Source organism: Orcinus orca, chromosome 18 (assembly GCF_937001465.1).
Source record: "Orcinus orca chromosome 18, mOrcOrc1.1, whole genome shotgun sequence".
Lineage (NCBI taxonomy): Eukaryota > Metazoa > Chordata > Mammalia > Artiodactyla > Delphinidae > Orcinus > Orcinus orca.
In genome coordinates, this window is record NC_064576.1 from 14,741,204 (window position 1) to 14,769,081 (window position 27,878).

Below are 27,878 nucleotides of genomic sequence, written 5' to 3' on the forward strand. Positions count from 1 at the left end.
TGTCAGGCTAAAAATTCTATTTTGCAAAGATGTTCTCTCAAGTTTAAGTTTATTCAACATGATGGAGTCATAATGACAGCTAATGGAATCTTCCTTACTTTCTCTGTTGCCACAAAACAGTGAAGCAAGACAGACAAATCAGAAATCCTCTTCCTCCTAAGACTCAACAACTATCTCTACATTAAAGGCTTCTTCCTGTAGTTTTTAGGATTAGCTGGTTGCTTGTGACCTGTTTTCTCTTCGGCCAATAGCACAGCTTTTCCCTCCAGTCCCTGCACACTCCAGTCTTCATATCACTGTGGATTCTCCCCAGAAGTGTGAGCAAAGGAAGCATGTGAAAATCTGCAATTGCTCGAACAATATTGTTGCCTGTGTTCAACATTTTCACTGTCTGCAGTTAGAGAATTCTTTGGAAATGGATGATGAAGAACCAACACCGGGGCCAGGAAACTTGGATTCCACCTCTTCTGTTCATAGACAGTCTTACGGTTTAATATTCTTTGCCTTTCTTCCTCAACTCAGACCTCTTTTTAGTAATGTTTTCCCAGATGAATGAAAACCAGAAACTATTTATCACCCCCGACAAAAAAAATTTGAAAACTGTCCTTATGCGTAGTTATTACATTGCTTATGCTTATAAGGGTCAAAATAGATCTTTCTGCCATTTACATTGTTGATCCTATTGTTTTTTGAGAGTGTTAATGTTTTTCTGCCTTTGCCTTTCTTAGATATTAGTCAATCCTGAGAACTACTCATCTCAGTGGAATCATGTATTTTAGACAATATGAAAGGAAATGAAAAGATTTCCTATTCATTCAAATTTTAGTAAATAAACTAGAAAGTTGGACAAGGACAAAATATGAATAATACTTCCCCTAAAAAATATATAAAGTCTTTATAGTCAGAGAACTCATTTCCACCAACTCTGAAATGGTGATTTTTAAAAGTTGTTGCTTTTGAAGAATGGAAAATCCTTTGTTGTGTGAAGTAATTTGATATAATTATTTACTTTGTCTTTGGCATGAGAGAGACCTATGTTTTAAAATTGCATTTTTTTCTTCTTCACCATCAGGAGGAATGGTTATGCTCTATAATGCTACGCATAAGTAAAATTACACATTCAGGGCATCTAAATTGGCATGCCAAATTATACGACATTTTAGTAATTACGTGGATGTAACAGATTCAGTTATTCTTAAACTCTTTTGAGAGACCTGCTGTTAGCAGTGATTCTTAGCAGTAAAAGTTTAACAGGGAAATGGCCTTTATGAGAGTTAATAAATGTTTCCGATTGAAAACCCTGGGACCAAATTAACTGTTAATACCTAGATGTGGAAGAACAACCTGTGTCCTGCTTAGAGTTTCATCGTATTCTCTTACGATACATTTACTCTAAATATGATCTAAATGAAGAACTAAGTACCACTTAACATCAAAACTGTTTTCCTAGGTATGTCATTTGGGCCAATTATTTCGGATTCTTTTTTTTCCCTCTGAAACCATTAACCAAAGCCACTAATAAGTAGAAAGGCAGAGTTAAGAGCCCTTTCCTCTTCCTTTCAGTTTCCAATTAGTGGACATATTAATGAGCAATAAAATGGGTGAAAGGAAGGCAGCTGAAGAAAGAACAAGAAGCAAGGAAAGATAATTTGTGGAAACAGATTCAGATCCTTGGTAATTCAGATTGGGCTGCCCCCGTGTGCTGTGCAGGCCGTGATCACTGGAATTTGGAGCTCAGTTTCTTAATTGCTTCTTTAGACTTATCCAAAGAGAAAATTGGATTTCTGGAGATTTTCTTCTGTGCAGAGCAATCCTGCTAAAGCTGTTTAGGTAGCCACTCTTATTGCCAGCTTTTCTCTCTCAGGAGGATAAGCTACTACCAAAGCTAACTTCAAGAAGCACCTTAACCTCTCTGGCAAAAGATTCTATCCCCACTTAGCTGAAATATTCCAGGGCCCTAAGGAAATTCCGGAAGCATTTACTTTGTGTCCCCAAAATTGCTCAGATTCTGTGAAACCAACTCGGGAGTTCATTTGCTCTCCTCCATCAGTTTCTGTGACATCACCCTAATTTTTTGCTAAATTGAGTTTGATTTCCTTGAATCAAGAAATTTCCCAGCTCTGTGTATCTGTATAAATAGCCCTCAAAGCTCAAGAGTCTGAGAGCTAAAAGCACTAACTAATGATAACAACCGCAAATGCCCTGGGCAGAATATAAAATGCCACGTACTGCTGAGTGCCCCTGATCATAGTCGAAAACTTTCATTTTCTTCCTATAACATTATAATAATAAAAGGTCGGGTTAGGCCTTTGTCTGCCTGGTAAAACAGGGTAATCAAACCGTTTAAACACCAGCCAGGCCTACCACCCAAATAGATTCTATTCTCGCTGTCTTACCCCTTTCGGAAATATTATCTGAGTTATAATATGTTACTGCAAAACATTGTGTGCTAATGGGCTTCTTTCTGCTGATTAACAGGTTTTGGATTCAGGGAGACTGAAAGAATATGATGAGCCATATGTTTTGCTACAAAATAGAGACGGCCTATTTTACAAGATGGTGCAACAACTGGGCAAGGCCGAGGCCGCTGCCGTCACTGAAACAGCAAAACAGGTGAGCCCGCTGCAGGGAGTTGTAATTAAGGTTCGTCTCCAGGGTTCACTCCTCAGGATCTGGCACCAGGGGTCTGGTAACAAGCACTCTGTGCCCTTTTCAATTATAAGCCTCCAGAGACAAAGCTTCGTGACTGCACCTTAAGAGTACATTGCAGGGGGAGGACACGTCTGCTGAGAATCTGCAGAACTGGTGGGGGCAGGATGCAGGACGTGTGTGCGCCCACGTGTGCACACACGTGCGCACGAGAGAGAGATTTCGGATTGGAGCTTCCACGTGTTTGGCCTCCGGGGTCAGATGTCACAGAGCACAGAACGCTCATTTTGCAGACCCTTCACGTTCTTACGATTGGCGCTTAGCACATTTATGATGCAAATGCCGTCAGGGAACATGCAGGAGATTCGAGAGTTTGAGAAGAAGAATTGGAGTGGAATATTATGAATTGGGTCTAGAAAGATCTACCAGGGAAAGGTGTAGGTCTCTTCTGGCTTCTAACTGTAAAGAAAACTCCTACGTGATACTGTCACTTTCTCCCTAATTCTTCGTTGTTTAGAAGTAGGTCTGGTTGCCTCCCTATGCTTCCTCTTCTTTCTAGAAGATGAAATTGTCATCAGGATAAATTAAGAATTCACAGTAACCCCAACACTGTAGTCTGAATGGCGCTTGAAGGTTTACAAAGCGTTTTCACAGATGAGGTGTGTGGAAGCCCTAAGCACTGTACATGGTGTGAGAAAGGTGCTTGATGAGTAGCATTCAGGTCACGTGGTATCTGTCTAACAAAGGTGAGGTGGTAGTATCTCATAGTACAAATGTGGTAACTGAGGTCTGGTAAGGGACTTAGCCACTGTCATGCAGCCAGCTGTAATTCTCTCTGGAATAAGATAGGAGTGGGATTGATGGAAGGATAGAGGGCGAGAAGAAAGGTCTGCTCTTCTTGCCCTTTTTGATGGGTGGGTTGGGGTGGGCTGAGGCCTCGGGATGTATGTCATGAGGCTTTCCGTCAAAACTTTACCTCCGGGTGTTAAATTATGGGTGCATTTTTCCTTCTTTATACTTTTCTGCATTTCCCAGATTTTCACTTGTAAGTTGAATAAAAGTACTCTTGCAGTAATTAAAATATCTCTTAAAGAAAACGTCCCATAATGTTACCAACAAGAGATAGAATTAGAAATTTGTATGCTCCCATTGTAAGACTTCAAAATAGTAAAATAGCTTATTTTTTAAAAAGAAGGGCAAAAATGGATAAAGCCGCAAGGAGAAATAGGAAAATCCACAATCAGTGGGAGGCATGAAAACAACTTTCTATCAGATTAATGGAGCAGGAAGAAAACTAGGTCAGGATACAGAGGATCTGAATAGTCAGTTAACCAATTGGACATCATAGGCATATACAGAATACTGTATTCAACAGTTGCCAGTTGCAGCATTTCCCTGGTGGTCCAGTGGGTAAGACTCTGCATTCCCAATGCAGGGGCCCCGGGAACGGCCTGCAGGGGCCGACCAGGTTTGATCCCTGGTTGGGGAACTAGATCCCACACGCATGCTGCAACTAAGGAATCCGAATGCCACAACTAAGAAGCCTAGGATGCCGCAACTAAGAGTCTGCATGCCACAATGAAGATCCCGTGAGCCACAACCTAAACAAGCAAACAAACAAACAAAACAAAACCAAAAAAATGGGAAAAGAAAACATGTCCCAGTATCTAAGTAATTCTATATGAAACATTTATCTGAAATGTGGCCTGAATTCTCTGTCATTGTTTTATCTCATTCCTCCTCCTTAGAAATGAAGAGCGGTACCTTCCACTGTTCATAATGTAGGAAGTTGTGCTGGGTCACAGAGCTGGCGGAAGAGTTTAGGGATCAGGGAAGATTGTATTCTGAACTTTTCATAAGTACTTACATTGTATGTAAATAGAGAGAAGTTGCACTTGGAGCCCTATATTTTTTAATGCATGAAATTCACAGAGCGCCTTCATCCTCTAGAGTGTCTCCCAGTCAGAGCTTCCCTCCTAACATCCAGTAATTATTTGGGATTCCCTATATAACCTAAGTCACAGAACAGCCAGGAATCTCACAAACCCTTTTTTTCTTTGACCTTAGGCGTTTCACATCAGACACATGTCCTCACGTATGAGTCAAAAGTCTCCACTTAAAAAATAGGTAATGATTTTATATTATCAAACATTGAGCAGTGAGAAATAGATCACAGCATTTAGGTAGGTACATAAGTTCAACACCTTCATTTTACAGGTAAGGAAGCTAAAGCCCCCCTTAGAAGGAAGTGTCCATATATATACAAGTAGTGATGATGCTACCGTGCAGCAGACACAGGATTAGAAATCTTTTCTTCCAGTAAATGTTTTAAATCAAGTGTAACATACATAGAAAAATAGACATAGGTCATAGAATTAGATATCTTTTGATTCATGGTCTAGTAATCCTGCATGTACTTAAACAATATCAGTGGTAAGTTACATTTGTGTAGTTCTTTATAATTTATTTTACATACTTCTCACATGTATGATTGCACTTAATCCTCATCACGGTCCTTTTTTATCCCCCGTCATGGATGAGGAGACTGGGTCCAGGGCTCACCTAAGGTCACAGAACTGGTCCAGGGAGCGCAGGGGGTGAATTGGTGGGGGAGGCTGAGTTCCGCCCTAGGTACTCTGCTCTGTGTCGAGCCTGAGAACGCTGCTCCTTTCATGTGGTAGCCAAGGCGGGGCCAGTCACCCAAGTTCACAAGGAGACAGAACATCACTCTTAGATTTCAGTCCTGCCACTGGCTCAGGTCACTTCTTCGGAAAGACATAACAAAATAACCTATCCTGATTCTCATCTCAGTTGAGTATCTTCTTGACGTTATTTCTACATATGCTTGATCCTTTTAGGAGAACAAGCTGTCAGGCTGTCAAATTTTTAAATGTGCAAGCATCAGATACCGTTCAGAGCATCGTTCAGAGCTGTGACACCGGGAGGATTAGCCTAAGTCAACAAGCTTTTCACTCTTAACAGAACAGAATTCATTCATTTGAAAAGAAAACTCAACATCTGGGAAAACGTGCATCCAAGTCATGTTTTCCTGACTACGTAGTTGATTCTCTGAAAATGGTGCGCGCAAGCTGAGTCACTGTCTGACTGACCCTTTTAGATGATCCAGGAAATAGAGAAAGTACCTTTCAGATACATAAAGCTGAAGGGTACATTAGTTTGCTAGGGCTGCCATACAAAGTACCACAGAGTAGGCACCTTAACAGAAACTGATTTTCTCACAGCCCTGGAGACTGGAAGTCTGAGGTCAAGGTATAGGCAGGATTGATTTCCTCTGAGGCCTCTCTCCTTGGCTTGTAGATGCCATTTTTTTCTCTTTGAAAGAGAAAAAAGAAAGAAACATGATCTTTCGTCTGTGTGTGCCTGTGTCCTAATCGCCTCTTCTTATAAGGACTCCAGTCATATTAGATTAGGGGCCACTTATATGACTTCATTTTAACTGAATCGCCTTTATAAAGACCCTATCTCCAAATATAGTCACATTCTGAACAACTGGTGGGTTTAGGACTTGAACATATAAAATTGGAGGGGGAGCTTCCCTGGTGGCGCCGTGGTTAAGAATCCACCTGCCGATGCAGGGGACACGTGTTCGAGCCCTGGTCCAGGAAGATCCCACATGCCGCAGAGCAACTAAGCCCGTGTGCCACAACTGCTGAGCCCTCGTGCCACAGCTACTGAAGCCGGAATGCCTAGGGCCCGTGCTCCGCAACAAGAGAAGCCACCGCAATGAGAAGCCCGTGCACCACAACTAAGAGTAGCCCCCACTCGCCGCAACTAGAGAAAGCCCGCGTGCAGCAACAAAGACCCAACACAGACCAAAAAATAAAAATTGGAGGGGACACAATTCATCCCATAACAAAGGATAAACGCCTATCATTCATTTTCTTCTGTGATCAGCACACCTGATTGAGGCTTTTGTGAAGTTTCTTTGTTGCCAGTGTGTAACAGAGGTTTCATTTTATCTATTCGTTTTATCACCAGATACAACCCCAAAATTATGAAATCCTAATATCCTAGATCTAGGACCCTGGACTGGTTTGAATAGTGCAGGAGGCACTTAGCAACCTCGTGACCTCTTATGTTGCCCAAGGTCTCTGAGCCTCAGGGTCCTCACCTGTATGTAGTGCAGGGATTACAGCACTGCCCGGCTCCTTCGCACTTATTACAAGAATCAGATGAGAGAGCGCTTTGTGAATATTGAGCATTTTATAAGATAAAAGTCGCATCATTTTTTTTTTCAGGCTATAGATTCAACCCTTAGCTCCCAATAAGAAAATGTACCCACAGTTCTTCTAAGTAGCATTAGAGACTCTAAATAATTAAATTTTATTTTTAATGATCAGTTCTTAAAGAAATGATGTGTCTAATGCTACAAAGTTCAAAAACTTTACTTTTTTAGAATAGGTTTTAAAATTTTATAAATGAAATTTAAGTCACTTTACCATTCCTGTCATTACACAGCTCCTTCCCTGGGTTGGAGCTCCAGCACCATCTTTGACTATTCTCTTGACATGTCCTGTGCTTCAGTAATAATTTGTGCCGATGTGGCCTTCCTGTTTTTAAGCACAAACGATAGCTCTTCCTTACTTTTTTCGTTGGATATTATATCTATGTGCATAGTTATCTCATTCTGTTTAATGGCTCCATAGTATTTATGCTTTCTCCATTCCCTACTCCTCATTTTCCCTTCTAATTAATTGTTACAGTTTTATGTTTATTTCCCCACAAGAGGAGCTCTAGTCCACTTACTATTTGTATCCTTCTTTATAATTTATCACCTTCTATTATCTTTCTTTCTTTGGTTTATTTTATTGTTGCTTACTTCCTGAATGCATTTGTTTTTATTTTTTCTTATTTTTTAATATAAATATTTCAAGGCTGTGAGCTTTTCTCTGAATACTGTTTTAGATATATCCTACAGGTTCTGGTGTGTATTGCTTTCATCATAGTTAGGTTTTTTGTATAGATTCTGCGATTCTGGTTTTCTTTTCCTCTTTGGTCCACAAATTATTTAAGAAGGATATCTTGAAAACTTCCTGGGGGTTGGAGTTTTTTCATGTTTATTTGTTTCTGTTTTCCTCATCAGTCTCAGTACCTTATGATCAAAAAATGTTGTTTGTCCTGTTTCCCCCAAGAAACAATATTTCTTAATACTTTTTTTGTGTTCTGGTAAATAGGCAATTTTTGTGAGTGTTCTGTGGGTATTTAAAAAGATGGGCTATCGTCTGTGTAAGTTATAGAGCTTCATTTTTAATTAGATCTATTTAATTACATTATTTAGTTCTTCTCTATCCTTATTTATTTTGGTCCGATTAATGTAACTTGGACTAGGTGAATTAGTCTCATGCTACCAAGTTTCACTTTGTACTTCCTGCTTTCTTTGGTTGTTATAATTTTGATGATATGATGTTTTTCAGTGCACAAATATATTCTTGACTTTTGTTATCAGTATGAATTATATTTTCTACTATTTTAAAGTGCCTTTCATTGATTCATTTAATGGTCTTGGCCCTAAATCCAATATGGTTCATAATTAAATTGAGTTCCCCTTTTCACGTTGTTTTCATTTGCCTGGTATGTCTTTGACTGTTTTTGTTTTTGTTTTGGCCATGCTGTGGGGCATGTGGGATCTTAGTTCCCTGACCAAGGATTAAATCCACTCCCCCTGCAGTGGAAGCACAGAGTCTTAACCTCCTCTGGACCACTAGGGAAGTCCCAGTCTTTGATAGTCTTTTTTTTTTTTTTTTTTTTTAATATTTATTTCTTTATTGGCTACTTTGGGTGTTAGTTGTGGCATGCGGGATCTTTCACTGTGACACGTGAGCTCTTCGCTTCATTGTGGTGTGTGTGCAGGCTTCTCTCTAGTTGTGACGTGTGGGCTCCAGAGTGCATGGGCTCTGTAGTTGTGGTGCATGGGCTCTGTAGTTGTGGTGCACAGGCTTAGTTGTGTGACCAGGGATCGAACTGGTGTCCCCTGCATTGCAAGATGGATTCTCTACCACTGGACCACCAGGGGATTCCTCTGATTATCTTTTAATAGCAGATTACAGATACGTCTCTTGCAATGGCATGTAGTTAGATTTAGCTCTGAGGTTTAATCTTAGCACGTGAGGCACCCCCGCCAAATATATGAGTTTAGGCCATTTACATTTATTGAGATTATAGTTACGTTTTATCTTAGTTAAGTCGTGTTATACTGTCAGTTTTTAGTGCTCTTTTTTTAAAAAAAATTTTTTAGCCTGTAAGTTGTGTTTCTTTGCTCACTGTTTTATGTATGTTCCTTTCATTTCCTCTGAGAATACTTTATTTCTTATTTTTGGCTCCCCATTATGAGCAATGATGTCATATCTTCCCTCTCCCCCTTCTCCCATCAGATTTTAATTGTTTTTCTTCTACTGTTTATCTTCATATCTTTAAAAATCCTTAAACCTCTATTATTTTACTTACTTGTATTAAAGGATACTTTTTCCATCTCTTAGTTGGCTAAAATTTGTCCTCTGGTATTGTGTTTTTACACCTTAGGGGTTTGATTCACTAGTGGGGCTGAGAAATCCGTTTAATCAGTCATGACCAGCATGCTTTAAGAAATGAAATAGGAAAGAATGGAATAGAAGAAAAGGAGCAATGTATCTTTCATAGTAATAGTAAATATTTCATGAAACTCCTTTCAGGATACATAAATATAGATACAGATTGTGAATCTGTACTGAGACTCAAAGTAAAGTTAAGTGTATTTACTATTGTGGGTGGCAGTACAAATGAAAGGTTGAAAACAAATCTCTATACCATCATAAAGGAGGGTCATTGGAGTTAAGAATCCCCGACTTACTGTCTATAGAGTTGACCGTTCAACAACAGGGATTTGAATTGGAGGAGTCCACTTATGTGTTTTTTTTCCAGTAAATATGTACTATAATACTGCATGATCTGCAGTTGGTTGAATGCATGATGTGAAACTGTGAATATGAAGGAGCAACTGTAAAGTTATACTTGGATTTTCGACTATGTGGAGGGTCCCTAACCCCTACGTTGCTCAAGGGTCACCTATATGAAATATTTTTATGATACATCACCAGTTTATATTTCTGGTTATAATATTCTTGGATCACACGTCCTTTCACTTATTGTGTTGTAATCGTTGCTATAAGGTCTTCCAGCGTTGTTTATTCACGTGTAGGAGTCTAAGGCCACATTGGACATAACTTGATCTTTCCTGGATACTCAGAGGATTCTTCTTCTGTTTTGAAAGTCATTTGTTTTTCCTAGAACATCACAGACTCTTGGTCACTAGCTTCTAGTCTTTTATTTTAGGGAGTTTATTTGAATTATACCTTTGAATTTGTTTTAGTTGATTGGATTCTCTTTACAAATATCTATAATGTATATATTGTCCTTTGTTTCATAAAGCTATTATTTCCTTAATCTTTTTTAAATTTTTATTAATTTATAATTATTAGACTTGCTTTCTCAGTTTTATCCTCCATGTCTCATATTGTTTGTTCAGTAGTGACTGATCTTTGTGCAGCCTTCAGAACTGTCATTTCTTTGATGTTTTCATTTTTATCTTCCTTTTCACTTTGGCGTCTGTCAATTCATGTTTCATCTTTTGTTGCTGTGCCATGTTTTCCTGTACTCTCAGATCTCTGCCTCCACGGGTTGATTATTCTACTACATTTTCTTTAAATATGTAATATTATTTTTTTCATAATTTTCATCTGTTCGGTGATTACTTCTTTCATCCATCATGTGCTTATCCTGTTACTTTTCCTAATTTTTTGTTTGTGTGTTTTACAAATTCTGTATTACTTTTTTATTTATTATTATTCCTACTACTCACTTTTTAATTTCGTTTTTTTAAGACCATATATTTGCTAGATAGTTGTGGCTAGCACATCGTTTCAGACTAAAGGGTATTCCCTCTGCTTAACATAGAAGCATTCCCCATGATCCAGAGGAAGAGAGTGAGTGAGTGTGAGAGAGAAATTGATAATACATATTCATTTAGCCTGTACTCCTCCCTAGCCTTCAGAGATGGGCAGTTACAATGCTGCTTGCATTTCAGAATCTCTCTTGTCCTAGGACCTTACCAGTGTTCATGCTTTAGGCAAAGATGGTGATTCTATAGGATTCCTCATGGACACCTTAGAATTTGCCAGTTAGTTGGAGAACTGTGCTCTCCCATGATTGCTGAGATCTGCTCTCTTTAGGTACTTTCTCTCTGTCTTGCTAGAGCCCATTGGATCCAGTTGCATAAGGCAGTCCTTCTAGATATTTTGTCAGTTGTGATTTCAAATGATTCCTGATTTCATCAAATATTGGGCTTGCTTGGTTTTTTTTGTTTTTGTTTCTTTTTTGTGGTACATGGGCCTCTCACTGTTGTGGCCTCTCCCGTTGCGGAGCACAGGCTCCGGACGCGCAGGCTCAGCAGCCATGGCTCACGGGCCCAGCCCCTCCGCGGCATGTGGGATCTTCCCGGACCGGGGCACGAACCTGTGTCCCCTGCATCGGCAGGCGGACTCTCAACCACTGCGCCACCAGGGAAGCCCTGGGCTTACTTTTTAATCTCCCACTATCCTTGCTGTTGAGAGTGATTTCTGAGAGGATAAGGGGAGAAAAAAATCCAATATTCCGTTAAGTTAAAAGGAGAAATCGTCTCTAACTCTCCAGCACTCTTTAACTTTGATAATATATCTGTCAGTATGTCCACAAAGTTAGACCTGCTTTAAAGATGAGGAGTTTGAGGTTTACTGGGCTTGAACTAGGGCCGTGCAGTTCAGGGAGAATGAATGGACAGACTCTTGAACATTGAACCATTGGTTGCTGGCCTTTATCCGTGCAGGGGAGCATTTATTGCTCTGTTGCTTTTACTAAGATCTGATTCCATGATGGTGGCTTTGTTTACAAGTTGGAGTTTAAATACTAAACTTAGTTTCAACCTACATTGGAGGAACTATAATGAACTAAACCCAAAGAAGGACAGGAAAAGGCTCAAACCCAACACTCACTGGTCTTATGTTCTGCTTGGCCAGAATTTGAACTTTTTTGGCATTGTCTCTTTTAATTCTCATTAAAGCCATTCTGAGATGGTAGTATTATCCCTCAGATCGAGAAACTGAGGCAGAAGGGCCTAAGGAACTTCTCAAAGTCACAGGTTAGAAAGTGTTAGTAATCTTTTAACTATTTTCTGCCTCCCGGGTTACTATATTTACTGAATAAAATGTGTAGTAACTACGACCCTGCGCTTCTATAAAGATAAAAATCAAAAGATTCACAAAAGGGCCTCCTAGATGTTTTGTTTTCATCATTTAAGCTGGGTGATGCTGCTGCTTTCTGTGGACTTAAGGGACCACGTCTCTGAGCAGCATCATAATCACACCCAGCACTTAGCTCAGCGTGTTTTCAACCTGCAGTTTGTAGCTATCAATTAGTTCCTATGAGGTAAGTCATTGTCTCGTTTCACAAATGAGGCAGCTGGTGCAGAGAGAGCTTAAGTGATTTTTCCAAGGTCAGCAGTGGTCCCAGGAGAGAGAGGTGAGTTTGGGCCTCTCCATCCCAGGCTCAACCCATCCACAAGGACTCTGCTATCAAGCGTTCAGTCATCTCAACTCCCTTCATAACCCGCCCCGTGAAAAAGATGCCTTCTCTCACTTGTGCTGTCAGCCAGAGTGTAGTCTACACCATGGCAACAGATGAGGAAAAGAAAGGTCAAATCAAGGATTTTATACATAGGAAGCTCATTTTCATTATTCAGTTCCAAGTATTTCAGACCATGAAATGAAGACCATTTTGGTTAAAAATTGCTAATAATAAAAAATTTTTAATAAAAAATTACATTGAGAAAGGGGTATGGAGAAAGCAACCAGGTCGATGGGGGAGGGGTGGCTGTCTGGCAGTAGGAAATGAAATTAAGTCCCTTCTGTTCTTCTGGCTGTTTTTACTTTCACTGACAGAGTATATAAATACTAACCACACAAGTATGGCTATTTAAAAAAAAATTGAGGGGGATGAAATGCAATTAGCCCCCCCAAAAGCTTTATTTTTAAATCCTTGCATTATAATGGAAATAGCCTCAAATTTCATCCAGTCGGATCCAAGCATTCTTGGAGAAATTCTTATTTTTCTCCTTTTAAGTGACATTTTAATATACAGCATTTCATATGTAGTGCTGTTTTGGGGGTAGCAAGTATGCAAGCAATAAGAGAAAAAGAAAGTACACATAATATGAAGGTGGGTGTCTCATAGCTTTTCCATTTCCTATGTGACGTCCACTATCTCTCATGATAACTTTGTTGACAGCACCCACAAATGTACTTGGAGTCAGGTTTTGTAAAATAGATCTGAACTCACATGACTAAGCACCCCAGCACGTGACACGAGCAAGCCTCAGATAGATGGTACATTTTCTGTTTTAAAGACTCAAACAAAACTTTTCACATTCTTCTTTGGAGGAAAAAAAGTTACTTTTGAAGTCCTTTTTCACCCAAACACATTTAGAGATAAGAGCTCACAAGACTTGACATTATTTCATTTTGTTCTGTGCATCTGTCAAGGAACTGAGATACGATACAGCTACTAAAAACCGATGATTGTGGAACAGACAATCTTGACAGCATTTCATTTCCATTGTGTTCTGATTATACATTTATCAGAAAACCTGTATCTCTTCCAGTTCAGCTAGAAATTGGTAGAATTCGAGAACTCAAAGGCTTGGCAAAGACCTGTCCTATTATTTGGTATCATCTTCCATTTTAGAGAAGTTGCTTGGTTGAGTCATTGTTAAAGCTTTTGATGCTCTTTTCATTCTTATATCCCACTATCCACAGATCACATTTCTATAGGCCCTATAACTGCTTTGCCGCACAATTTAAACGCCAGGATATTTCATACGTATACGCCAGCGTTTCAATGCTTGTCATCAGAGTTTATAAAATATAGGGATTGCAACCTGATATTAACATCCATATCTATTGTGCTCATTTTGTGTGTGAAAATGAGAAACCCTCATGCAGACGCTAGGTTTCCCAGCCTCTTTGTCACCCTGTTTTTAATTTATCGCCAGGCTTTGAGTCAGTAAAATGATTTCGCTTATCAATTTAATGTAGTGATAAAGCATATCTGTGAATCAGAATGATCAGAACTCAAGTGGATCTATAGGTTGCTTGGCATTAGGCCCAGCCCCACTGAGGGTTTTAATGGGGCTACTTCCTCCACAGAATAAATACGTCCCTGGTTTTTTCAATTGTTCCTCCACTAGTGATGGGATTGCTTCACATGAAAAGTGGACATAGAAATGCGCTGCTTGGGGCTTCCCCGGTGGTGCAGTGGTTAAGAATCCGCCTGGCAATCCAGGGGACAGGGGTTCGAGCCCTGGTCCGGGAAGATCCCGCATGCCACGGAGCAACTAAGCCCGTGCGCCACAACTACTGAGCCTGTGCTCTAGAGCCCACAAGCCACAACTACTGAGCCCAAGGCCACAGCTACTGAAGCCCATGCACCTAGAGCCTGTGCTCTGCAACAAGAGAAGCCAACACAGTGCGAAGCCCACGCACTGCAACAAAGAGTAGCCCCCGCTCGCCGCAGCTAGAGAAAATCCGTGCGCAGCAATGAAGACCCAGTGCAGCCAAAAATAAATTAATTAAATAAATAAATTTAAAAAACAAGAAAAGAAATGCGCTGCTTTAGGGAGGAGGACTTTAAAACTTTTAAACATGTTTTTATACCTGTCTTTTTTTTTTCAGGTGTACTTCAAAAGGAATTATCCAGAAATTACTCACAATGGGCATGTGGTTATGAACGCTTCCAATGGACAGCCCCCAGCCTTAACAATTTTTGAGACAGCACTGTGATTCTACCATGAGGTCAAGTCTATTCCAAAGACATTTTTCCAATAGTCTTTGCACTGTGTAAACTACACTTTACTTTTTTTTTTACACCAGCAACAAATATTTACATACAAGTTGTTCGTCTATTTGGATTTTTTTCCTCCACTTCACCCAATGATTTCAAGCTCTAACAAAATGATTTATTATTGTTATTTATACGTTATAGTATTTTTTGTCTTATCTAAATCAGAGGTACAGGCCACCAATAAAAGCTGTTTACCAGGTTTTGTGCCTTAAAGAGACTCCAGAGCCAAAGCACATTTTCTAAGGTATAAGACAAAGTTGTCATAGATGTTTTTTACTGCCCCCAAATTACATATTACTTTCCAGTTATATCAGGGATTCTATTTACTTGAAGACTGTGGAAGTTATCATTTTGCCTTACCACTTTCTTTAACATAAGTAGGATCCACTATTCCCTGCCCAAAACCTCTGGCTAAACTAGTACAGAAAAAACTAATAGGAAAAACAAAAAATACACTTTAGTTTAAGTGGCATTATAGTAGGAGAGCCCCCCCCCCCAAAAAAAAGATAAATGATTAAAATACAGAAGGTCAGTATTTAATTATATTTTCTAAAAGAGATGGAAGAGAAAATGCTTTCAGAAAATAGGAGCCCTTCTAGGGGATTTGATAATGATAGACACGTGTTATCATTAATCGTCTTCTAGATTTCGTGGCTCCTACATGATATCTTGCAGTTTTAGACTCAGCTTGGTGATATTTTCAAAAAGGCCGTGCTGCTAACTGTAATTGACCCTCAATTGACCGTCAGTTGACGGTTGACCCTCTGCTGACATAAGGCTTTTGCTTTGCCCGTCATTGAAATCCTTTCTAAATCACATGCATGGGCTCTCCTGACTTGGTGAGAAAAACAGAAAGATGTTGCATACATGGACTGTATTTATGCAGTATGTTCTCAGGATGCGTCAAGAAGGTTCACTTTCATGAGCCTGCCTAGGTTAGTTTACTTCTGACCACTAACTGTACTTTGTTTAGCTCTTTCTGATCAGTAGATCAACAAGCCACAGTACCTCCTAGGGCCTGCCGTACTTTGTTTGAACCATGGGTCCTTAGCTTTTCTTGATGGTGGTGGCTATGATATGGTGTGTCCAAGTTACTAAAGGTTTTACTGTCCTGGTTTTACGTGTGCTCTCAGAATAAGGCATAACCGCCCTCAAATGGAATATATTTATATATATTATACACACACACACACACACACGTATATGCCTTCTGATAGCCGGTTTTGGGATTCTGTAACAGAGAGAAACAGATGTCTCATAGAATTAAGCCTTAAAAACCACATACTCAGAAACCTACCAAAATACATTGAGTGCAGTTGGTATTTAGAAATAATATGGTTAATGTTTAGTCCAGTAAATTGTGTAATAGTCATGGTTCTTATTTCAGGAGACTGACGTGACAACAAGGATAATATTGAGGTTTGTTAAAACAGTGGAAATATTTGAAATGTATATGTGTTTATTTGGTCTTTAGAGGTTTATTTGGTCTTTAAAGGCAGTTAAATATGTTTCTATTTTATTTCTTTTTTTAATGTCATTGTAGAGTTTTTTAATGAAACAAAATTCAATTGAAATAAATGTTTTCATCTCCAGAGATCTGTATTTTTATTTTTAGAGGTATAACTGACTCATGTCCTTGCTGTTGAAAGCCAGTGAGGTTCCCTGAGATAATAAAATATCTATTATCAACTGGTTTCTTGGCTAAGTAGGTACACCAGATACTCTATGCAGAGAGGAGGGTGTCAGACAGATTTAAGTAGTTGCTACTGAAGTAATCCCAGTTGTACCCCTTCCATAAAGTGAAAGTATTAACTTATGTCCCAAGCTTGAACCAAGTAGTCAATTGTTGAAGTTTTTGGGTTTTTTGTTTTTTGCCCTAAACTAACAAGAAACATCTGTTGCTGCTACATTTAAAACACCTGTAGGACGTGTATTGTCACAGTATGGTCACTAGGCTAGCAGTATCAGCATCACCTGGGAACTTGTTAGAAATGCACATTCTGTGTCTCACCCCATATCTACTGCATCAGAAACACTGGTGGTGGGGACCAGTAGTCTGTCTTAACAAGGCCGAAGGATGATTCTGATGCATTCTGAAGTCTGAGAACCAGTACCATAGAAAATAAAGAACTCCTAAAACTCATTAAGAAAAACACAGAGGGGCTTCCCTGGTGGCTCAGTGGTTGAGAGTCCGCCTGCCGATGCAGGGGACACGGGTTCGTGCCCCGGTCCGGGAGGATCCCACATGCCGTGGAGCGGCTGGGCCCGTGAGCCATGGCCACTGAGCCTGCACATCCGCAGCGGGAGGGGACACAACAGTGAGAGGCCCGCGTAACACAAAAAAAGAAAGAAAGAAAGAAAAACACAGAAAGCCCAATTAGAGAAATGGACAAGAGGCTCAAATAGGCACTTCAGAAAAGAGAATATCCAAATGGCCAGTAACTGGAAAAGTGCTCAGTCTCATTAGTTACCAAGGAAATGCAAATTAAAACCACAACGAGATACCGCTAAACACCGGGTAGAACAGCTAAAGTTAAAAAGGTTGAGACTAGGAACTGAGTGCTGATGGAGTAGCGGGAACTCTTGTGCACTACTCTGTGTGCGAAAAAAGTGTATATTGAAGAAAAGCCTTTGGAAAACAGTTGGACAGCATTTACTCAAAATGCACACCCTGTGATCTGTTCATCCTGCTCCGAACATATACATGTGCTCAAGGATGTTCCTAGAAACCTAATTCCTAGTGGCCGCAGACTGGACATAATCCAAGTGCACATCAACTGCAGAAGGAAAGGGGAGTGTGATCTAATAGAATATCCCCAGCAATGAAAGCAGTTGAACATCAACAACACAGGTGCATCATAAACTTAAGCCTGACCCCAAAGAATATTTGATTCCCTTTATACTAAGTTTGAACATAGTTACGATCAAGTCATAGAGTTCAGAGTCAGTACTTCACTTTGGGGAGTTAGAAGGTGTTGGTAATTGGGAGAAATAAAAGGGTAGCTTCTCAGGTGCTTACAATATTCTCTCATTGGGGGGTTTTGGGAAGGTTAGATGGGCATTCCTTGGGCTCTTCATTTATTTTCAGCACTTCTCTGTTGCACGTCATACTTCACAGTTGAGTTAACTAAAAAGAAACTTCACAGCCTCAGTTTTATTTTAGAATCTCGTTCAAACGCAGTGGTCCAGTCATCTAAAGGAGAATAATCTGCATCTGGGGAGTTATTTCTGCTGAGTTCTTAAAATATGAGGCTGTGCTAGGTCTTCTGGCCCATCACAAATGGCCTCATATGAAGCTCTTGGTACACGAGAGCTCAAGGTCTATATTTTCTTTAAACAATCAAAATAAATCCTACTTCCTCTCTCCAATTCTATCCAAATGATTCTTTTGTTTTTTTAACCACGTTATTGAAGTATGCTTGACGTTTCAAAAGCTGTACATATTTAATGTAAACAACTTGAAGTGTTGGAGATAAGTATACGCTCATGAAATCAACCCCACAATCTATGCCATGAACATATCCATCGCCTCCAAAAGTTTCCTCCCACCCTCGCTTTTAATCTCCATTAGTAGGAAAGATACAAGCAAATCAATCTAATACTAACTGCTTTGATAACACTGTAAATGTGTTTTGTGAAGAAACAACTGAAGTTAATTCCATAAGGCAGTGATTTAGGTAATTTTGACAACTTGGTGAGTTAACTGTTAATCAGCCGATTAACTTTGACCCTATGTTAACTTTGACCCTGTTAATCAGCCAATTAACTTTGTTAATCAGCCGGTTAACTTTGACCCTATGTAAATCGATGAAAATCTGGGGTTTTCTTTCAGATAGTTTGACTGGAGATATTAGAAGCCCCTCTTCTCAAACCTGAGTCCTTGTTTCATATCTAATTCTGAAAAGTTTAATGATGTTCAGAACCTTATGACCTGAGTGTGGTAGATTTAGCACCTGAATATGTAATTCACTTTCACAACTGATTCTGTTTCGGAGTGTTTTCAAGATAACATCTTTACCTAGAAAACTGCATGATATTCTGGATACCACATCTCAAGAAAAAACTTCCTTGTAATTTCACTAATGTATTTAAACATAAAAACTGAAAGCATTTCCTCTAAGATCAGGAACAAGACAAGGATGTCCACTCTTGCCATTGAAACTATTTCAATACTTGAAACTATTATTCCACATTGTTCTGGAAGTCCTAGCCACGGCAATCAGAGAAGAAAAAGAAATAAAAGGAATACAAATTGGAAAAGAAGAAGTAAAACTGTCTTTGTTTGCAGATCACATGATACTATACATAGATAATCCTATAGATGCCACCAGAAAACTACTAGAGCTAATCAATGAATTTGGTAAAGTTGCAGGATACAAAATTAATGCACAGAAATCTCTTGCATTCCTATACACTAACAATGAAAGATCAGAAAGAGAAATTAAGGAAACAATCCCATTCACCATTGCAACAAAAAGAATAAAATACCTAGGAATAAACCTACCTAAGGAGGTAAAAGACCTGTACTCAGAAAAGTATAAGACACTGATGAAAGAAATCAAAGATGACACAAACAGATGGAGAGATATACCATGTTCTTGGATTGGAAGAATCAATATTGTGAAAATGACTATACTACCCAAAGCAATCTACAGATTCAATGCAATCCTTATCAAATTACCAACGGCATTTTTTACAGAACCAGAACAAAGAATCTTAAAATTTGTATGGAGACCCAAAAGACCCCGAATAGCCAAAGCAGTCTTGAAGGAAAAAAACGGAGCTGGAGGAATTAGACTCCCTGACTTCAGACTATACTACAAAATTACAGTAATCAAGACAATATGGTATTGGCACAAAAACAGAAATATAGATCAATGGAACAGGATAGAAAGCCCAGAGATAAACCCACACACCTGTGGTCAACTAATCTATGACAAAGGAGGCAAGTATATGCAATGGAGAAAAGACAGTCTCTTCAATAAGTGGTGCTGGGAAAACTGGACAGCTACATGTAAAAGAATGAAATCAGGACACTCCCTAACACCATACACAAAAATAAACTCAAAATGGATTAAAGACCTAAATGTAAGACCAGACACTATAAAACTCTTTGAGGAAAACATAGGAAGAACACTCTTTAACATAAATCACAGCAAGATCTTTTTTAATCCACCTCCTAGAGTAATGGAAATAAAATAAAAAATAGGGCTTCCCTGGTGGCGCAGTGGTTGAGAGTCCGCCTGCCGATGCAGGGGACATGGGTTCGTGCCCCGGTCCGGGAGGATCCCACATGCCACGGAGCAGCTGCACCCGTGAGCCATGGCCACTGAGCCTGCGCGTCTGGAGCCTGTGCTCCGCAACGGGAGAGGCCACAACAGTGAGAGGCCCGCGTACCGCAAAAAAAAAAAAAAAAAATTAAAAAAAAAAATAAATAAAAAATAAATGGGACCTAATGAAACTTAAAAGCTTTTGCACAGCAAAGGAAACTATAAACAAGATGAAAAGACAACCCTCAGAATGGGAGAAAATATTTGCAAACGAATCAATGGTCAAAGGATTAATCTCCACAATATATAAACCACTCATGCAGTTCAGTATTGAAAAAACAAATAACCCAATCAAAAAATGGGCAGAAGACCTAAACAGACATTTCTCCAAAGAAGACATACAGATGGCCAAGAGGCACATGAAAGCTGCTCAACATCACTAATTATTAGAGAAATGCAAACCAAAACTACAATGGGGTATCACCTCACACCATTTAGAATGGGCATCATCAGAACATCTACAAACAACAAATGCTGGAGAGGGTGTGGAGAAAAGGGAACCCTCTTGCACTGTTGGTAAGAATGTAAATTGATACAGCCTCTATGGAGGACAGTATGGAGGTTCCTTAAAAAACTAAACAGAATTACCATATGACCCAGCAATCCCACTACTGGGCATATACCCAGAGAAAACCATAATTCAAAAAGACACATGCACCCCAATGTTCATTGCAGCACTCTTTACAATAGCCACGTCATGGAAACAACCTAAATGCCCATAAACAGACGAATGGATAAGGAAGATGTGGTACATATATACAATGGAATATTACTCAGCCATAAAAAGGAACAAAATTGTGTCATTTGTAGAGATGTGGATGGACCTAGAGACTGTCATACAGAGTGAAGTAAGTCAGAAAGAGAAAAACAAATATCGTATATTAACACATACATGTGGAATGTAGAAAATGGTACATTTTCATTTCATCTGAACTGGTTTGCAGGGTGGAAATAGAGACACAGATGTAGAGAACAAACCTATGGACACCAAGGGTGGAAAGCGGCGGGAGCGTGGGGTGGTGGTGGGATGAATTGGGAGATTGGGATTGACATGTATACACTAATATGTATGAAATAGTTAACTAATAAGAACCTGCTATATAACAAAAAATGATAAAATTTTTAAAAAGAAGAAAATAAAGTTAAAAAAAGTTAATTATTTCTGACTGGTTTATCACTGATTTTTATTTTCATACGTTTTCTGAATTTTCCAAATTACCTACAAAGAGCATGGGTTAATTTTAAGGTCCAGAAAATATATAAAGAGAAGACACAGTGCCTCTTTCAGTTAGGATAGACTGGGGAGTTTATATTTTATTTATGAACAGTATCTTATCCACCTCACAGAAGCTCCTAGCTTCAATATCCCCACACTGTGAGGACACTCTTAGGATAGATAATCATTCATTTCTAAAACTTCAAAAATTCATTTAATAAATACATAAATATCACTGTGAAAGAGTTAAGAAAACCACGTTGACAGTGATGAACACAACGTACTTTGTCAATGCAACTTCCAAGCAGCCACAATAATGGTCGGCCCTATATCAGATCTAGTTATCACTGAAATTTTGGCTTCTAGATTACACAGTGGGTCTAGATTTGCTGCCACGTGTCTCTTGGGGAGGCACCTAAGATCAGTCATCAGGCAAAGAGAAAAGTTAGGAAAAGTTCCCTGAGAAGCTTGGTGTTTCTGATTTACATGTGTAGGGGGTAAAAATGCAGATGACAATTAAGAACCTGAGACAATTACTTATCTGGGGGGAATTTGGACTTTCAGCTCTTTCTGCAGCATCTGGGCTCCTGAGGTGAGGGCTGGTAGATAGACTGTATCAACAAGCCAGCCCAGCTGTGATGTCCGTGGCTGGACCTCAGCATGTCCAGCCCACAGAGGAGGACAGGTTAGCTATCTGTAGGTAGCTTTTAGTTCTCTTCCTTGCTTTCTCACCTTGGTTCCCTCTCCTTCTAATTAGAACATGACTCCAGCTTCGAGGATTTCCCGACTACTAGTCTCTGGGATGGAGACTGTCTAGCCTTTTTGAGAACGGGCTCTATATTAGACTCAGCAATAGTTATTCCTACCTGATAAAGATATCACTGTATTGATTTCATCAGTGTCAGGAGCCTCTCTTTAAGGCTGGTTTTTTGAGTAGGTAGACCAGGTAGCCACCCATGTATTGTGATTTAGGGAGCCCTGGGGAAATCCTCTACACAAAGTATGTTCTCCACTGGTGCTTGAAGGGCCATCATTGTTGATTCATTCATGTGGACGCCTCGTGCTTTTTCCTTGAGGTCCTTTTAAAACTAAGATCCTGTATTTTAATGAAGGTGTAAAACATTAAGTCACTAACACTTTAACTCAAGTGAGTTTGCCATATTGCTTTCTCTCTAATAGAAGAAGCAGTGGATACCACACATAATTTGGGAGGGTGGGCATTTGTGATCCGCCTGGAAGGGAAGAACTCATCCTCAGTAAACATGACAGGAAACGTCACCAGTAAAGATATTTCAACAACCAGGTTGCACAATAATATCAAATCACAACAAGGAAATTGCCAATATCCTGGATAACACATAAGCAATTGAATTTGGCTTCACTTTGTGCAGCCAGATGGACAAATTTGAGCATCACCCACCTGCCTATTAAATTATCACTCAGATTCACCCCGGACCAGAGTTCATTGAAGGATCTTGTAGGCTTTGGCTTGGAGTTCATCATTCTGGGAAGAAGGAAGTTGAAGAACCAGGCCTACTTAGTATGGAGAGGGTCAGGCTGCTTCGGTACCAAGGGAGTTTCTGAGGGCAGCCAGGTCTCTCTCATCAGAGCCTGGCTAAACATGGCATCTAGACCATAGAAGAGTAGTCAGTGTTGGTGGAAAGAACAAGTGGCTTTCCTACTGAGGGTTAGTTGAACAAGTTGATGCTTGTTTCAGGTGAACAACTGTCACCTACATCTCAACACCAAACAATTCAGATGTAGTTTAAACTTTGAGTCAGCTGATTGGAGACAGTGTATTTATGTGCTGAGTGTGCTGTGTTAGATCAGTTCTTTCTCTGTTGTTGTTTTCTACTTTAATGTAGGAAGTATCTTATCAGCAGGGCGCACCCCTGATATTTTCTAGCCCAGGGCAAGAGCACAGATGGAGGCCTGTATCACGTGTCTAAACAGGTAGAGCTGTAAATCAAGCTAACAGAGTGTTCAATAAAATATGCGTTACCCTCCCAACTTGATAATGCTTCCCAACGACCCCGGAAGGCCTGACTCTAATTTAGAATTCTTGGATTCTCAGAGTTCTTGCTGAAAGGTGGAGATGTGGGGAGAACAGGCCCATGACCGCAGCCCACACCAACAGGAGCCCCATTCACACGAGTAAAGACACCCCAGACGGCACAGGCAAGTTCTGTCCACCCCTCCCTATCCTTGCAAAGGGGCCCTCCCAGGCCCAGGACTGCTCACGCCTGAGTTGTTGCCTGGTGCTATCGCCCTTGGGAGGATGGACTCGGGCAACAGGCCCCTGCGTGTCCTTGAAGTGGGCTGGGACCTTCGTGCAGGCCATTCCCGGATGCTGGGTACCCTGAGTGGTCTAGATCAGTGCTTCTGGATCTGTAAGGTGCAAGTAATCCACTTGGGGATCTTGTTAGAATGCAGACTCTTGTTAACATGCTACAGGTTAGAGGGCAGGGCTGGGAGCCTGCATTTCTAACCAGTGTCCGGGAGATGCTCGTGCTGCTGGTCTGTGGACCACACTTTGCCAACCGAGCGTCTGGAGAAATGGGCTCTGGTTAGTTGTGTCCCCTTGGGTTCTCAGAGGCTTCACCCCATGGGGAATGGCGGGGTCAGTGGAGGGCTGGACTGGGGTCCCCTAAAGTGTGAGGCTCGGGGCAGAGGCCTCTTGCCCTGGTCTAAGAGCAGTCTGGTCCCTTCTTTGCCCACATCCTGATACATCAATGGGCTGTGTTCCCACACTGCGGGCCCTGGTCCTCCCCTTCCAGCTCTTCCAGCGCAGCCCTTTGATCTCCCACCCACTCTCCCCAAGTCAAGTTTCTCTTGGCTCCTTTCCTGTGGCATTCCCCACTCCTTCCCCTGCTTTTCTCTTATGCCAGGAAACAAATGTAAAAATAGCATTTCAAAAATATTGAAAATTAATGCTGACGAAATCATGTTTTGTTTTCTCGGGATGTAAGAGGCGGTAACAGCAATCAGAGATGCAGCCTCTCCAGTGCCTAGCTGTTTTGTGAACAGAACCCTACCTGCTCACCCATTACCTGAAATCAGGATTTCCAAACATAAATGCTTGCTGGGTTAGAGCAGACTGGATTTTTCTCCTGTATTTTTATTTTGACAAGGCTAAGAAAGCTGCTGTCTGGCCATCTGATGGAATCAAATAGGCTGCTAAAAATAACTCCCGCAAGTTTGGGTTTCAAACGGGAAACACCTCTCCAGCTCCTTGCCTATTACTCTTGGTGAAGCTTAATCCTTCGACTTGTGTGCAAGTATTTGCACTGCTTTTGAGTTCTTTTCTTCTTTCCAAGGCTGTTTTTCACTATTTGCCTGAGTTATTTGAACAGGTGGCTTGCACCACCTATGCTAATGTGAGGCTTTTGTCTGCTTTGAATCTGCACAGGGAGGCATTTAAGGGAGAAATGTTTCTTTCTCGGTAAACTATTCACACCTGTTCTGATCATGACCTGTGTGGCACTAAAATACCATTCCAGAGAGATCTTCCCCTAAGTGGACACACGCTCAGCAAGGCAGAGGCCCTGTGGACGGCGAGGAGGCACGAATCCACCTTCTCTTCTTTTCTGGCCCACGTGACAAGCAGCCCAGGGACCGAGTCCTGTGTCTCGGGGCTGGGTGCCCTCCGGTCTCTGTCTGGAAGCGAGTGGACGTTAGGGATCTCTGCGGAGCAGGTTTGGGGGATCCTCGCTGTATTTGGTCAGCGGCCGGTTGCAGGTGGGCGCGCGAGGCAGCAGACCACAGCCGCCAGCCTGAGCCCGGTTCCCGATTCCTTCGTCCTGGGCGCTTCCGGCGGGAGCTACGCTTGTGCGCTTGGCGGGCGATCACAGGTTGGCGCCCGGGACACTCCGCGCGCTCCCTGGCCGCACATCACAGGCGCCCGCCCTCCGCCTGGCGGCCCGGGACCCCGCCTGCTCCCTGGAACGCGATCACAGGCCGGGCCTCCGACTCCGGGGGCGAAGAGGGGCGCGCACGGGCCGCCGGGGACGGCGATCTCGGGCGCGTTCCCACGGGGACGTCCAGGGCTGAGCCAGGGCTTCTCCCGGCTTCCCGCGGCGTGTCCTCCTCCGGGGAGAAGGTGGCGCGGGGAAGGGAGGCGACTCCTTCCGGCTCGGGCGAAAGGGAGGCCAGTGCTTAGTGGCCCAGGAGGGGCTGTATAGACGCCACAGTCAAGGCCACGCGGTAGTCACTGAGGATGGACTCCTAACCCGGGGCGCGCTGAGGATGGGCTTTTCTAGAACGATTATTTTGGGGGGGAGGGTGTAGTCTACACTGTGTCAGTTCGCTGGTCACAAGAAAAGAAGAATGAAAAGCACAAGGAATAGGCAAGATCGGCTTGGATACAGTTTAAAGATGCCTGTGATGATGCCCAGTGGTTCCCACCCTGCCGCCACTCCTCACCCGCGCGCTGTAGGTGGGCTCCTGACCTGCCTTCCCTCCTGTTACCCGCAGGCACTCAGGGCAGCTGTGTGTGCGCGTGTGTGAGTGTGTGTACACACACGCACACACACACAGTTACACGTAATCTCCTGAGACTCTGGGTATGGCAAGGAAGTGGGAGTGCCTAGCACTCTTCACCTCTATAGATGGCCCTGTACCTACCATGGCTGTCCAGTCCCTTATTATCTCTACCGGAGGCGGAGGAAACTGGCAGCTGGTGTGTGAATATAGGGGTTCCCATCCAGTGGACAACACATTAGAGGACTCTCATCCCCTGGCCACAGTGATTGTGTTGGAGACAAGCAGTGGCCTGAGGCCTAAGCCAATCAGCACATGATGAGGTGAGTGGAAGGGAGGGCATATGGGAAACCAGTCAGAATCAAAGCAAACCGCACTAGTATGAAATGCACTGTCTGTAAGAAACAATAAGACACTCTGAACCCAGAAACACAGAGTGAACCTTACGGAAGGTGGTAGATGGTGAGGTTGGAAGACAGGTTTAAGAGTGTATTATTAAGAGTCCTAACTGGCGCAGCATGTGAATTTATCTTATGGTGGGGGGGGGGGGGGAACAAAGGTAATTTTTAAACCTAAAATTTACATGATTAGATTTGGTTTTTAGGAAGGTCATTTTGGTGTCACTATGGAGAAGGGATCGAAATAGAGAGAGATGAGGGTTAGAAACTGATTAAGAGGTGGATGTAGTGAGCTGGGGAAGAAATTCTGTAGGGCTGGGGAGTTACAAGGCATTCTAGAAACTGAGAGGACTTCCATGTCACTTGGACAAGTGTGGTCTTGGGATAGAATTCATTTTACTTATCTTCTTCACAGTGGCTTATAATGTATTCCAGGGAGGGGAAACAGAAGGAGGGAAGGAGGTTTCCAAACTTTTCTTAAACCACAGAATAATGAAAAGTTATAGCATTCGAAAGAATATTATCAGGACCCCAAAAATGTCTCAGATGAAATGCATGACATTATCAAAATTTGATTGATATGCTAGTTTAAAAGTGGGTTTATCGAGGTATACTTTATGGAAAAGAAAATTCACCAATTTTAAGTGTGCAGTTTGATGACTTTTGAAATGTGTGTAGTCATGTAACCAACACTGTAATCAATATGTGTAACATTTCCATCATCCCGCCCCCCACCCAATTCCCTTCTGTCCCTTTGCAGTCAATCCCCTTCTTCCACCTCCAGCCCTTGGCCACCACTGATAAGCTTTCTATCCCTATAGTGTTGCGTTTTCGGGTTTATCATACGAATGGCATCATACAGTTTGTAGTTTTCTTGAATCCGGCTTCTTTCACTTAACAAAGTGCTTTTGAAATGCATCTATGTTGTTGCATTTATCAGTAGCTAGTTCTTTCTTATGGTCGTGTGCTACTGCACTATATGGATGTATCATAATTTGTTTTCACGTTCACCCATTGATGGACATTTGGGTTTTGGGGTTGTGTAGTGGGCTGAAGATACATATGTATCCTGATCCCCAAAACCTGTGAAAATTACCTACTGTGGCAAAAGCTGTGATTAAGTTAAGGGTCTCCAGAGAGGGGATTCAGCCTGGATTATCTGGGTAGGTCCTAAGCGCCATCACATGTATCCTTGTAAGAGAGGCTGAGAGATAGACGGGGGGAGGAGAGGTGGCGTGAAGATGGAGCAGAGAGAGATGCAGCCAGGAGCCAAGGAAAGCCAATAGCCACCAGGAGCTGAAGAGCCTCCAGAGGGAGTGTGGTCCTGCCTGCACCCTGATTTCGGACTTCTAGCCTCCAGAGCTGTGAGAGAATAAATTTCTTTTGTGTTAAGAAATGAATGAGAATCCTATCTTCCCCCCATCCTCAGCAACACTTGTCATTGTCAGCCTTGTTAATCTTAGCCATTCTAGTGCGTGTGTAGTGGTATTTCATTTGTTTTTTGTTTGTTTGTTTGTGGTACGCAGGCCTCTCACTGCTGTGGCCTCTCCCGTTGCGGACCACAGGCTCCGGACGCGCAGGCTCAGCGGCCATGGCTCACGGGCCCAGCCGCTCCGCGGCATGTGGGACCTTCCCGGACCGGGGCACGAACCCGTGTCCCCTGCATCTGCAGGCGGACTCTCAACCACTGCACCACCAGGGAAGCCCTGAATTCTCTTTTTATCATAGATAATTTAGATGCTTTTAACATACACTATAACTTATACAAATATAACTTTACTTTATTAAGAACAAACTATAAACCATATAAAGAATAAATCATCTTTCAGTTTATGCTTTGCATTATAAAACCCAACATACTGAACAGATTTCTAACGAACT

General features: G+C 41.5%; 1 protein-coding gene across 3 annotated transcripts in view; it reads left to right on the top strand.

Annotated features, from left to right (window-relative positions):
- Window positions 1-16,168, top strand: part of ABCC4 (ATP binding cassette subfamily C member 4) — a 214,174-nt gene extending 198,006 nt beyond the window's left edge. For all 3 annotated transcript variants that reach the window (XM_004273657.4, XM_049701021.1, XM_033435140.2), the window contains 2 exons: window positions 2,479-2,613; window positions 14,406-16,168. In XM_004273657.4, coding sequence (XP_004273705.2) covers window positions 2,479-2,613; window positions 14,406-14,513 — 243 coding nt within the window. In that variant the 3' untranslated portion in view covers window positions 14,514-16,168. The remainder of the gene's footprint in view (window positions 1-2,478; window positions 2,614-14,405) is intronic.
- Window positions 16,169-27,878: the final 11,710 nt, after the last annotated feature.